Source organism: Hesperophylax consimilis, chromosome 25, assembly GCF_061612785.1.
Source record: "Hesperophylax consimilis isolate HC1 chromosome 25, BYU_Hcon_1.0, whole genome shotgun sequence".
In the NCBI taxonomy this organism is placed as follows: domain Eukaryota; kingdom Metazoa; phylum Arthropoda; class Insecta; order Trichoptera; family Limnephilidae; genus Hesperophylax; species Hesperophylax consimilis.
In genome coordinates, this window is record NC_142860.1 from 20,367,506 (window position 1) to 20,382,908 (window position 15,403).

The 15,403-nt window shown below is 32.6% G+C and overlaps 1 protein-coding gene across 1 annotated transcript in view; it reads right to left on the minus strand.

Moving 5' to 3' along the window:
• Nucleotides 1-2,318: 2,318 nt before the first annotated feature.
• Nucleotides 2,319-15,403, minus strand: part of Osi17 (DUF1676 domain-containing protein Osi17) — a 159,396-nt gene continuing 146,311 nt past the window's right edge. The window contains exons 9-10 of the mRNA XM_089646714.1: nt 4,756-4,970; nt 2,319-2,475 (exon numbers count right to left, since the gene is read on the minus strand). Of these exons, the coding sequence (XP_089502840.1) occupies nt 2,319-2,475; nt 4,756-4,970 (372 nt within the window). The remainder of the gene's footprint in view (nt 2,476-4,755; nt 4,971-15,403) is intronic.

Here is a 15,403-nt window from a genome sequence, read left to right on the forward strand (position 1 = left end):
ATAAGGCAATGCATATCTTAAATCACATAAATAATTTATACAATTTTTTCTATATATTGTTCATAACAATAAGAGCGATAATCGCGATTTTGAGTGAAAAACCAGATATATCAGTGAATTCACAAATTTTGTTGAATATATAGGTACCACATCTGCTATTTATCTAATTTCACAATTTAAACTTAAATTTTTTTAAATATTGAAGACAATATTAGTGATTTTTAAACGCAAATCTGAAACGAGAAAAATCAGAAAAGGAAACGGTCACATCTGGGACATTTTTGACATGTCACATCGTTTAAAAATCACTAATATTGTCTTCAATATTTAAATATTATAATTTGAGGTTTTACTCAATAAGTTATTCCGAAAAATAATAATTAAATTTTTTTATTTGCAATTATTAAAAATTTAATATTTTTTAATGTAAATCATATTTTTACCAGCCCTTCAGGCCTCTGGCATATCTGTCAGAAAATCAGAGAAATTGGGTGTTTTTCCGTTTCTCAATAAAATCCTAATAAATGGAAAATTTCTGAACGTATCCGAAAACTAAAAACTGTTTTAGAAAATTAATGAAATAAGCTTTAAAATTTAAAAAAATTAAATAAACATATAGTTTTTGAAATTCAAAATTTTGATAACACAAAAAAAAACAAAAATGTGTTATAAACATTACTGAAACCTTACCATTTTGTCGTTTCATATTATAAAAAAAAATACAAAAATTTCAGAATATTTTTTCAATTTTCTTTCGGAACTTTTTGGTTTCATAGAGGTGTACATTTTAATTATTCTGTGGTTAACTTCTGTATTTAGTGTAAAGCTCGGAATTTTTTTTTCTAACACCATTTAATTCCTATTTCTAACTATGACGGTAAGAGAGACGCAACGATTTCCATGAGACCATAAGGATCTGTTAAAACGAAAAAATTAGCCTGAGGAGCTAAAAAAAATACTTATATTACAAAAGACTAACTTAGACTAAAAAGAATACTTAGATTACGGAAAGACTAACTTAGACAAAAAAAACTTAGATTAGACAAAAAAAATTGAAGATTGCAGTTGTTCGATTTTTCACAAATATTTTAAAATTCGTAAAATAATTTTCAGAAACCGTTTTCTCAAAACACGAGAAATACAGAAACGATTCTTTTGAATTACATGAGTGATGCTTAAAAATCAAATTATCATTACTTTAAAAATACCTATTATAATTTCTAAAATAAATTATTATGAATTAAATACTACATAATATTAAATTATGTATACCTAATTGCTTTTGATATGCTATCGAAGACTAGCATTCACACAAATATTTCCGAATGTTTTAAAAAAACAGACAAAATGATTAGTTTTACCTTTTTACCTCTGAACCCCAGATAAGCTCTAAAACTATTTATTTACATTTTAAAGTCTAAACCAATCCTTTGTTAGTCTAACAATTAATAAATTAACTGTATTTAATTTCTTTTATTTTAAATAAAATAAATAAATTTGCATTATGTTTTCGCAATTATTGAAAAAGTATTTAATTTTGTTTAAAATATTTGAGAAAGCGTAGTTTAATTAAAAAATAACTTGTTATAAAGCAAATTGTTTACAATAAAATCGTTAAAGATATTTGGTTTTTGTGAGTAGTGAAAAGTAGAATCAATATTTGTGAGTAGGAATTGTCATGTCACATCGAAAGCCTTTCTAGAAATACTGCCTTTATCGACTGTTAAAATTCGTGTATCATATTTGCAACGTCGCAAATGAGGCACGCGGTCAAAATCTCTTATATGATACAGCACCATCTTTGAAGGTTAAAACAGCAAAAATCTAAATCACAAACATGTTTTCGTCAGCAAAATGTGTGAAAAATGTTACTTCACTAACTTTGCTGGGTATCTATTCAAAATATATAACATCTGAGTTTAACATGTTTAATTTTGGTACATTCAAAATACTATTGGTTTTCGTAGCATTGTGATCTGCGATTTCTTTAGTAAAATGATATGTTAAACACAAATTATTTTAGTATCGATGCAATATTCAAACCAGCCGGGATATTCCAATAATATTATATTTGAAAAAAAATTATTAATTGTTTAAATTTTTTTCAATAATTTAATTCGAAATTCAATTCAAATGCGAAAACATAGCCGTTGCCATAATTAAAAAATATCTAATACCAACGTAAATTAACATTTAACACTTTCTCTCCCAAGCCAATTTTTTTTAATTTTGCATATTCATTTAACACTTTCACTCTCGGGCCATCATTTTTTTTGTAATATTTTTTTTTAGTTTTATTGTTTCAAATTAATCTAAATTTATTTCTTTTTCTTCCTCTCCGTGTCCACCGAACACTTGGAGTAGAGCTGCAGGCAGTCCTTCTTTTCCTGTCCGTCCCGTGCGGCCTGCACATATTTGTAGAACCTCACAGCATCATTGCTTCCGGGTGTAGGCTTCTGCAGCTCGGAGGCGTCTCTGGAAGATGGAATAAAATCGTTATTTTTAAAATTTTATTTGTTGTTCTTCAAAGTATTATCCCGTCAATTTACAATTAAGCAGTCTATCAACGAGATGCACATGTTCAATTACAATGTGTAAATATATATAAATAATATTATTATCAATTATAAATAAACAGATTATTATTATTAACACACATAGTCTAAAATAATGTCTTGAATTAAAACCAAATATTATTTCAATGAAGTACCAGGAAGAAGACACACAAAAGATAGGGGACATACTTTTTAGTTCGTATCTTGAATTAAAATGTAAAATTATTTCAATTAAGTACCAAGACGACAGCAAATAAAAGCAGCTACTTTTAATTATGTCTTTGAAAAAAATATTCTACCTATAATTTGTAATTTTCAATCCAGGGGATCATAAACAATACGATAATTGCATTAATAAACCACTACACTAACGGAATCACCAAAGGACACGTAAGGGTACATAGATGATTGAAAACCAATTTCTAATCTTAAGGCAATAGGCTTAATCTAATCGTGCAACAATAGCGCATGCTGCTTTTACGTGCAACAGATTGAACTGTATAATATAGGTATATAAAACACACGCGTATTCGAATGCAACGTTGTATCAAAATTTCAAAGAAATCATCGATTTTGAAAAAACGAACATTTAAATTTTTATTTATGTAGATAGGTAGATAGAAGATAGATACAGTTTGTACAGGTCACCCACACAACATAATTTCCGCATTTAATATCAATTGCAAAGCATTAGTAACAGCTATACGAGTCGTACAAAGACACCACGAATAATAATTAACACATCGACTCACCAACACACGAGACAGTCCCAACAGTGGAGTAGCACACTGACCTAATAATATATCAGCAGGTGATACGAGTTCAAGCATCAACAGCCGGAAGAATTTATGCGAGAAGAAATTGTGTGTTCAATGAATTCGAGTTTACGAAGCCTTTTAATCTGTCACAATTTTTTTGTTTTCAAAATAATGAAGTTTTAAGTCAATAGCAGCGTTTTAGAAGCTAAGTGACTAATAACAAGCTGTCATAGAATTCATTTCGGCAGCCGGTTACTTGTTCGATACAATAATATATAAATGTTGAACTGATTACAGTTTCAAAAGCCACATGACTGGTTTTAAACTTGTCTCAGTGCTAATTCTAGCAGAAATAAGAGTAATTATGGAATAATTTGCGAGCGGTTTGCCACACGCAATAATTACGTATTATTGTGGCGTGTAGTGTTAAACGTGCCCTAGTGAAAGCAACACAGAGACAAACTGAGGAAGAGGTGAATATGAATACATTGCGTGGAAGAGAGAATCAGCCAGGTGGGAAGGATTGAGAGCTGAGAAGGAACGTTGAGAATATTTATGGAGGAGTTAAAATCCCATCTTGGAATGAATCCAGAGGCAGACCGAGTGGATTGACTGCGTCTGCGTGGGAAAGTATTAGGGCAGAATGGAAAGAACCGAGGATTTAATAAGAATTGTGAGGGATCGCAGTCAGTGAAGCGCATATGTGGGGAAGGTCAAATTCCATCTTGGGATGAATCCAGAGGCAGATAGAGAAAAATGTAGATTGACTGCGTCTTCATGGAAAAGAATTGGAGCAGAATGAGGAAATCTGGAATGTTAAGGGACCGTAGTCAGTGAAGCACAACATGGAGAATGTCAAATCTATTCCTGAGATCAAGCCAGAGGCAGACTGAGGAAAACATATATTGACTTATTGGAGCGGAATGAGGAGATCTGAAAATAGAAATTGGTAAGGGACCTCAGTCAGTGGAGCGCATTGTGGAGAAGGTTAATTCCATTCCTGAGATCAATCCAGAGGCAGACCGAGGAAAACATACATTGACTGATTGGAAAACGATTGGAGCTGCATAAGGAGATCTGAAAATGGGAATGGTTAGGAACCGCAGTCAGTGGAGCGCATCATGGAGAAGGTCAAATCTATTCCTGAGATTAATCCAGAGGCAGACCGAGGAAAACATACATTGACTGATTGGAAAATGATTGGAGCAGAATGAAGAGATCTGAAAATGGGAATGGTTAGGGACCGCAGTCAGTGAAGCGCATCGTGGAGAAGGTCAAATCCATTCCTGAGATTAATCCAGAGGCAGACCGAGGAAAAAATATATTGACTGATTGTAAAAGGATTGGAGCAGAATGGGAATAACTGGAGACTGGGGAAAAATGTCGAAGGCTCGCATCCAATAGGATGATCACTGTTTATTAAACTTCTACGTCTTCCCTACCTGCTGAGTTCATTGGACACCAGGTTGCTATGCGGGCTGTACCGTTGCGGGTTCTTGTACATGGAACAGACCAACCGCTCTCTGCAGGGCTCGTTGAAGAAGGACAGGCTCTCAAACACCTTGTCCACTCGCTGTAGGATGGGGCCGTAGAAAGAGTCGTACACTATGGCGGGAGATGAGTCTTGGGGCGATGGTCCGGTAATACCGTTATAGCTCTGAAATTAAACAAAAAAACATATTGAGTTTCAAACAAGTAATGTTATACAGAAGCAGCAAATACTCGCAAAATATTTTTTGAGCGTGTGTTCGTACCAAAAAAGTTAAAGTTTTTTTCACTTCTGCTAAAATTGATCAAACATTCTCAAATATCTTCCATTCTTTAATAAACAGAATGGAAGATATTTTAAGTGTCGCTCTTGTGAAAGACAGATATAAATAGCCCAGTACTTTTCCACCTTTCTCTCCCCCATCTCATTTGACTTCCCACTGCCTTCCGACTTAAATCATGCCCCAATTGGGGATGCCAAATCTTTTATCAGAGTTTTATTCAAATCGGTACATACGTGTAAATCACACTATTCGTTTTTATCAGTCACTATTAAACATGAAAAATTTGATAAGTAATTAGGTATAACTATAAATACTTGTTTAATTAGTTTTTCAGCTCATCAAAACATTTTTTGTGAGTCACCTCAACACAAGTATATTTATTATTCATAAATCGGAGACAGTATTATACGTATTAGTAGCCCATATCAGTGCTCCATTGACGAAATCCATCTATGGTCAGTTAGCGATATTTGCGAGCACGGTCATTCGTAAACAAAAGTCGCTGCTTTTAGCGCGGCCTTCAAGATGGCATAATCCAAACAGATAAGTTGTCAATATGCACAACTTTTTGGACAACGTCATTCGTTTTGCAAAATAACTGGATTATTAATAAATGGAGGTGAACTAACAGAGCTCCTAGAATTGAAAGAAATCGTATAAACGATACTCAGACTTAATTAATTCATCTGAGACGCGATCAATTGATTCAAGTTATTGGTTATGACTAAAGACCTCATTAACTAGTTAACTCCCCTTTTACTATGACAGAATACATGCGGACTGCCAATGCATATTCTTCTTTTTCTTCTCATTTTGTATGGTGGTTCAATCGATTCCCCTTGGCCGGGAGACCTATCGGTCTTCGGCCCTTTAAATAGCGGCATAGTTAATGGTAATGCATATTAAAGTTAATATTTAAATTCAACATTGTCTATTTATTACAATTTTTAACTTGTACATAGCCGTTTTACACTTAATATCAAATCATAGACGCAGTGTTGCCAGCTAATATCGATTTCATATTTATTGCGTTATCAATATCGGTTTGGATATCAACTGCGCGACATTTGAAATCATCGTTAGTTACGCCTATCGTTCCGATATTTTACAGTTATCGATTTCACTGGGGTGAACCTGACCTTATCACGAGTCTATTATGCAATCTCCCATGTTACCTAATTCTCTTAACAGAAACCCAGTCCCTTAGATAAAGTTCACTAGAGTTGTCATTGGATATTAGGCTATGTCTCCTGGTTTCTCAATGTGTCTTCTCAGAAGGGGCCACAGTGTGTCTTTTTCTTAGCCAGGGCGGGGCATTGGTACCATAGCATGGTCTCTTCATTTTCTTCACATTTCCTACGTTTCTTGGTGTTTTCCACTCCCAAAGTTCACCAGGGTTGTCATTGGATATTAGGCCATGTCTCCTGGTTCCACAATGTGTCTTTCCAGGTATCTGAGCATCGTTTCTATCTTGGCGGGATATTGGTACCATAGAATTGGTATCTTCATTCTCTTCACATTTCCTGCATTTCTTGGTGTTTTACACTCCCAAAGTTCACCAAAGTTGTCATTGGATATTAGGCCATGTCTCCTGGTTCCACAATGTGTCTTCCCAGGTATCTGAGCATCGTTTCTATCTTGGCGGGATATTGGTACCATAGAATTGGTATCTTCATTCTCTTCACATTTCCTGCATTTCTTGGTGTTTTACACTCCCAAAGTTCACCAAAGTTGTCATTGGATATTAGGCCATGTCTCCTGGTTCCACAATGTGTCTTCCCAGGTATCTGAGCATCGTTTCTATCTTGGCGGGATATTGGTACCATAGAATTGGTATCTTCATTCTCTTCACATTTCCTGCATTTCTTGGTGTTTTACACTCCCAAAGTTCACCAAAGTTGTCATTGGATATTAGGCCATGTCTCCTGGTTCCACAATGTGTCTTCCCAGGTATCTGAGCATCGTTTCTATCTTTGCGGGACATTGGTACCATAGCATTGGTATCTTCATTCTTTTCACATTTCCTGCATTTCTTGGTGTTTTACACTCCGAAAGTTGTCATTGGATATTGGGCCATGTTTTCTGGTTCCACAATGTGTCTTCCCAGGTATCTGAGCATCGTTTCTATCAGGGCGGAACATTGGTACCATAGCATGGTCTCTTCATTCTCTTAACATTTCCTGCATTTCTTGGTGTTTTACACTCCGAAAGTTCACCAAAGTTGTCATTGGATATTAGGCCATGTTTTCTGGTTCCACAATGTGTCTTCCCAGGTATCTGAGCATCGTTTCTATCAGGGCGGAACATTGGTACCATAGCATGGTCTGTTCATTCTCTTCAAATTTCCATGCATCTCTGGGTGTTTTCCACTCCCAAAAGCTGTACGTGTCTCCTGAAGTGGCTGTGTCCCATTAGTACTCCAAACAGTTCCATTAATGAGTTTCTCAACACAAGTAAAAATGTTAGTTTTCATATATAAAATTATTTATGTATATTTGATAATAATTTTAAAGTAATAATGTTGAAGTGTTGCTTTTCGCCGATGATACAGTGAAAAGCCCTTAAAACTTATGAAAAACTATTGATGATTGTATTCACATTCAAACATATTACGAGATTGGTGCAAACTTAACAAACTTTATCTAAACATTAACAAATGCCAAATAATTAGATTTTTGGAACAAATCAACTTTTCAATTATCAATATAGAATGAATAATGTTTCCTTTACCCCAGTAAATAAAATTAATGATGTAGGTATTATTTTTTTTTCTAAATTTAATTTTGTTTCTCACATCAACTCAATAACAAACAAATAATTTAAAATGCAGGAATTTATTCTCCGTAATGGCTGAGACTTTGAAAACATATCAACTTAAAAAATCTTATATTCTTCTTTAGTTCGAAGTCAAGTCGAATATAATTCTTCAATCTGATCCTCTGACTTCAAAGTCCACACCAATTCCATTGAAAAAATTCTGCATATATTTATAAGATATATTAACTATAAACTCGGTCTACCAATACAAACTATAAAGTACAACAAAACTGTACGAAAGAATTAAAATTATTAAAACTCACAGATAGAATACTTGTTTCTGACTTAAATTTATTTCTGTCTAATCACCTTCAACATACCAACTAGAACTCGATCAAACATTATTTTTAATGGCAACAATAATATCAGAACTGAGTCATATAGATACTCGCATATACCTAGATTGCATGCAGTTGGCAACACTTTCGCAGAAATTTTAGATATCTTCAACTGCATGGAATATAGTTACAGGAAGGCTATAATAAAATATCTCAGTAATGATTACAATTAAAGTGAATATAATAATTTTCTTCTGCATTGGTTCTACATATATTTAAAATACTATTTTACTGTTCCACTGAACTATGGGCGTATAATATTTATAAATACGAGTATTTATAAATAAAAAAAATATTATTCAGTTTTTTGGCGTTTTAATTAAACGTTATTTTTTGTTCTTGCCGGGTTTTGAACCTCTCAACCTCTGAACCCAGAGCCGAGTACGTTATATCTATGATAACAATAGGTACCGTTGAATATCTAGGGTATTCCGAGAAAGGTCTATTTACCCGTGCTTATTCCTACACCTCAATTTCTCACGTAAACATTTTATGTCCCTTCCGACAGGAAACATAAAAAACATTGTTTCGCACTGAGGTGTTAATGCTATCAATGTAAAAGCATTTCGCACAACCTAGCGCCACGTCGTTGTAACTGGATATTGCAATCCAAAATTTTGGATTATTTACAGAAAATCAGAATCCGTATTAAATAATATAAAATCCGTATTTAAAAATAAACCATTTCGCAAATGCAATATTCTATCAAATACACATGCCCAAACAATATAACAATATAATTATAATCTTTATTCAAAAGATTATAATTCCAAACCAAACATAACCAAAATATAATAAGTAAAATTAAACATTTTACACGTTCTTCAAGAATTATCTAAAAATACATACACTCACATATATAAATGTGTGTTTTCATGTTTAAATATATGTCTGTGAAAAAAAATAACTTTCTACTACAACACATAAATACCTATCACACTTAATCACAAACACGTTAACACCTCAGCACAGGTTCTCCTAGTGAGGTGTTCACGTAACATACAATATCACCCACACACAGTTTTACCGATATCAACCTATGTTCTTTATTTCTTATACCTTTTTCTGTACTTTTTTCTCTGTATTACAATATAAACCACTGTAATCATTTGTAAAATGTGTATTCAAGAATAGACATAAATAAATAAACAGGTATGCAATACATGTTTACATTTCATAAATTTATGAATATAAATTATAGATAAATATTCAAGAAAAAAAATTAAAATATGATTGGTAAATTGAAAAAAATACTTATTCTATGTTTAAGTTCCCGGCGTGGCACGGGCTTTACCCAGAATTTTTCAAAATCAAATATACTGTATTGATAATTTTCCACTTATTTTGATCGTCAAGTGTGCAAAATTTCATCCCCTGGAATAAAACTGTAGTTTTTAATAAAAAATGAAGCCACCCAAACACTCTTCTTGACATAAATATTTCAGTTTTTTATATAAATTTATACATATCCTGATTTCGAAATGGAACATGAAATCCGAATTTTACTAAAGAGTTCGGAATACGCAATCTTTCGTTGTAACCTCTCCATTTATCTCATTCTCATTCGGACACTCTCACTATTTGGGAAGATAATTTTACAAAAAATTCTTAAGGCTATTTACAGAGAAATGAAATACATCTACTATTTCTGAAATTTCATTCAACAGCGCCATTCTTCGTATCATGTTGTGCTAGTACCTACATCTATTCTGTCTGTGGTATCTTGAACAAGACATGGCGCCGACTATGGCTGAAAAAGAATTAAAAGTTTTCGAGCACGTATAAGCCATAGCATCCCTAGAGGAATGGGCTATCAATGGAGTCATGAATCATATTGAAATTAAGTATTACAAGTTTCTAGGCTTAATCTATTTGTTGTCTCAAATAAGTCTATATGGTGCATGAACGTGAAGAATTTTTCCTGGATTTTGTTCAAGCATATCAACATATTTAGTTTGGGTCGTAGTCCACACACCACTAGCATACTCCAGCTTACTTCTTTCAAAATGCATGTTTTTTTTATATATAAACACATGATTTGTAACAATTTCTTTCAATAATTTCAGTTTGCGGAATATCGATAGCAAATAATTCAAAGGAGATGCGAGACATCTCTTGTTAAAAAGTGAAACTACTAAATTAGTTTTGTAATTGACCGAAAATTTCAAAGCACAGAAACTTTTGATATGATTCCAACAGATGTTTTAAAATATCTCTTCAAATTGGCCAAATTTTGGCCAGCGGACGCTCGCGGGTTTTGGCGAATTGGCCAAATTGTGGCCAAAAACGCTCCAGTGTTTCTTGAAATTAGTGTTGAGTACCTCATACAAGACGTACTACAAATGTCATATACAAAAACGTTAAATGTCTCGCTGCCTCACAAAGTATATTTGTAATAACTGCTTTTCTTTGTCCTTGGTGATGACCTGGCTTGTAGTCACACAGACCATCGGGGAAATTAATTCCCTATGAAAAAATGGATTGATTATTAAATTCACTCTGCAGGAGAAGTAACCACTTATAATCCAGCCACCAAATACATAAAAGCAGAAGACTCAACAGAAATATCACTCGCATTGAGTTTAGCTCCTTAATCTTCAAATTCGGCAGCGGACTGGTGATCGGCACAATAATATTTGCATTCGCAGTATGAAATTATAATCTGTCACCACCAGCTCTCAAGAGAGTGGAATTTAGAATAATAATGAATTAGCACATTGTAATTCCAAAAGTACTGCCACATTATTGTGACAAAAAATATTTTAATCCTTTAGTCTTAAATTGACCTCTTTTGACAAACGATATAATTCGGATGAATCCATCTGATTAATGCAAAGTTGACTGTAATTCATTATCACTCACCTGCAGAGCAAAATCTATACAAAACTTACAAGAGATGTCTCTTCTGTACACTATTTTTAATTTTAAAATTTTATTTCAAACTAATTTTAAGTCTACTGCTTCTCCAGTGCTCGTACAAATGTTTTTAGATTGTGTGATGTTTGAGTATTAACAAAAAATTACTGCATTTCGTATTTGCTATATTTTTGTATTACATCGGAGAGGTGGTAAGGTGTTTGTGTACTGGCCACTAGCAACCTCCAAGATACGAAAATATTCAATGGAAATTTTCTCATTTCTGGTGGGACTTCTCCACACCGCATTTTAGTACTTCATACAAAAATATTTCGAAATCGTTTCCTATCCAACACTAAATGAAACAGCGATTCCCTTGGTTAGTGACCTGATCTGAGTAGCTAAGCACTTCCCAACCTTCTCCTTCTCTATCTCTTTCCCTTCCTCATTCTCATCAACCTCACAACACACCCAAATGGGAATGTTATAGCCTTAAGGCGATGCCATACGTAGTAATGCAAAATCATGTGTTTTTGGTTTGAAAATTTGGTCGCCTAGAAATGTTTTAGATGCTTTAATTAAATACTGTGAGTAGAATACATCTTGGCCTTTGAAATAATCGAGTATTTTTTAGATAAATCTTCTTATAAGCCCAGAAAAAATAATGTATAAGGCCTATGAAAACTGCTTTAAAGTTCAAAATCTCCTACTTACGAACCCATTTTCAGTTATGATTTTATTGTATAGTGTGGCAAATAAAGTTATTTACAAAATGATCGAAAAAAAAAAAATTATGCCTGAACACCCACAAAATAAAATAAAAGGCACTTTTTGGCCATGTTTTTTTCTTGTATAAATCAAAACAGGCGGATGGTGTTGAGCGGGAATTTAAACCTAATCGCCATCTACGTAAGGGTTGTTATTGATAGCGGCTCAATTTAAAATATTACACGACGTAGTGCATCGCCTTAAAATTTTGAATTGACTCCTCACAATACATCGCATGTATGCAATACAACGCATTACCCAGTAACCTAAAACTTTCAGCAACAATAAAAAATATTGGCAAAAGCTCTTAAAAGATATTTCCTCAGCAGTTTTATTAAGCAGCGCCAAAATCTTTCTTTGGAAGTATCTAACTTATATACATCTTTGTTAATGTTTCAATTTACTGTAGAAAGTCTGTCTAGTCTGTCTTAATAGTTCAAAATACATGTACACCCTTCATTAAAATATTTTTTTTAATAAAAAAATAATTTACTTTGTATAATGTTGTCTTTTCCGAAATGAATTTTATTAAACTCGATGGGAATAATGTATATTACATTTTATTGTTGTTATTTTGTAATATATTGTCGATATTACAATGTAACCAATGTATTACAATAAAGGACACCTGCATAATAGTATCCCATTATGATGCAACGCATTACAAAGATAATTGTTATGTAGACTAGAATGTTTGAATACAATTGCTGTACTTTTTCTCTGCTCTTGATTGAGACCGGTTTTTTTGCACTTCCGATGCTAATGCATTAAAGGTCTGGGAAAATGCACCGATACCCATTATTCTTATTGTTTTCCGGTGCTCAAAGTGCAACACATAATTGATAATGGAGTGCATTCCTAAGAAAAAACCACACAAAATAAACACGCCAATCGCTTAGCCCACAAATCTATTTCTCAAGCAAATGAGCACGTATGATACTATAAAAGTGTGTTGGTAATATCAGTTTTTGATTATATAATTTGATAAGTAATCAGGGGATTGTTTACGAGTCATTTTATGTGTACCATTGTTTTAATGAATAATAGTTCAAAGAGAAACGGGCTTTTGATTGATAGATAGATTATGTGTATTGCGCTTTTTGATTTCATATAGATTTCTAAGAGAAATGATTAGAAATCGTCCTAGAAAAAAAATTGCTTAGGTAATTTTGAATATTGCAGCTTATTTGTGGAGTATTTTGAGGTCGAAGATTGATGGGTAGTTTTATCGGAAAGCAGATGGATGTACCTAAATCATAAACAAGAAAATGAATATTTATCTGAACATTTTACGATGCCGACTCCTTTGAGGCTTATCTCGCACGATGATAAGATTTTAAATCACCGCACACGTTTCATATCGCCAGTTCAAGGATGAATTACTCGCACGACAAAACTGTAGGACCTTAGTAATTTATTCTCGGCGCTATGACGCCTTATAATATTTCTACCTAGATATAAAAATAATTGCTCCACATTAACACGTGTAGAAATTGTTGAATTCGAACCCAATAAATACGCAAACAACTGGCACAACCAGTCAGTTGTCCGACGACATTCGCGAAGTTATGTTTCATTTCAAATCCTTACCCAAGGTACCCCGAGAGGAAACCGGCATTTTACAGTCAATGTCACTGGCGTAGGTGTCCAGTACAGTAGTCAAGATAGTTCCTAGCTTTTTAGTTTCGAGTCCAAACGAACTTCTAAGTTGAGAATTGTTCGGAGGCCGATATAAATATGGTAATGAAAAGAGGAACTGAACGGTTTTGAAGAATCTATCAATTCAGATCTAGTTACTAGAATTATTTTTAAAGATATTTTTGTGATCGGCGTGTTGTTGTAATAAACTTATAAAATTGTATTTCAAAGATGCCCTACTCCGAAATGTGACTCTGATCACCATGTTTTAATTTTTATCCCTAGCAGCATACACATTTTTTACATAATATTTCGATAGTTTTGCAATATGCAAACATTAAATTCACCAAGAATTATAATTTTATAAAAAAATTTATTTCAAAGTTTATTTTTTATATTTTGAATATTATGAAACTTTGTTTTAGATATAATGAATAAATAATGAAATTAAAAAAAAAGTGTTTCGAAAAAACTGACACAGCAAAAAGTTTATTCTTATTGTAATTGAAATTTCTTGTTTAATGTACTTGTCGTACAGACGTCATCGTCGGTCGCCCTCTTTCTTTTAAGAGGAAGCTAGAAGCCAAAAATGTGTTTATTCTTGGTATACCTTATATTGTAGGTAATAGGCATTAAAATCGCTTGACAAACGGTGTCTAGAAACGTTCGTTTTCAAGCACAAAACTGGTTTTTAGTTATTTTCTAAATAATTTTATAGGAAAGCTAAAAAGTTAATCAACTGAAACTGTCACAGATAATCTTAGCTATACTACTGTATTTTTAAATGTTGATTCCTTTACGCGTTCATAAATTTCTATTGAAAAGATATTTTTTTAGTAGTTTACATTTTTATTTGTTACTGAGTAATTTATTTTTTTATTTGTATTCTACACAAGCGAAACGATTGGAAAACCTTCAATTTATCTAAAGCATATTTTTTGTATTCATAATGTACGCCGATTCGTTATAAAGATTAATCAAAATAGTGATTTAGCATTAAGTTTCGCCTTAACACCGATGAGGTCACTTACGACCTCTCGCTGGTACAATTTTGAAATATGTTGTATGCAAGCAGTATACTTGTGCGAGATCTATTTTCGCATCAACATTCGATGCGATACCTATAAATGCAAACAAATTCCTGTCTGAGACAAACACATTGTTTAATGGGTTTTGTATGGTGTGATTTCTGTAGCAGTTGAATCACGAAATCTAGACGATTCATGAAATAACTAGCGCGGAACTTCCGATGGAGAAATTTTTACTTTTCACATTCATTGAATAATTAATAAATTAATAGATATTCGTAGAAACCGTTGATGTTATGAGAGTTTTGTTTGTATCTAGAAATGAAAATTATCACAGAAAAAAATAATACAGATTTAAAAAAAAAAAAAACAGTTTAAACTTACAATTTAATATATCAGAAAGATATAAAAATAACAAAAAGAATAGAAAGATATCAATATTCAAAATATCTACACTATTTAGGATTAACGTAAGTAAAGGTAATTATTCGGAATCGCTGGACACGGATTATACGAAATATTTTTTAATAAAACCTTCTGATTTACCTTAATTACTATAAAAGGAATCTAACTGCATTTAGGAAATTTTTAATTTTAGCATTTTAATTTTTAATTACGTAAAATGAAAATTCGCTTTCGTTGTATGGGATGACTGTTCAATCATCAATTTCTGTTGATGACATTTTCTTTTGTTAGTATTCCTAATATGAGTGGCTAGAATTTAAACCATTTACTCTATGTAAATATTAGGTAAGTACTATTTTGGCCAAACTCGAAAAATATTTAGATATTTAAATTTTTTTTTTTTTTTTTTTTTATTAGTAAAAAAAAGATACACGAATTACATAATATAACAATTACATAATATAATTA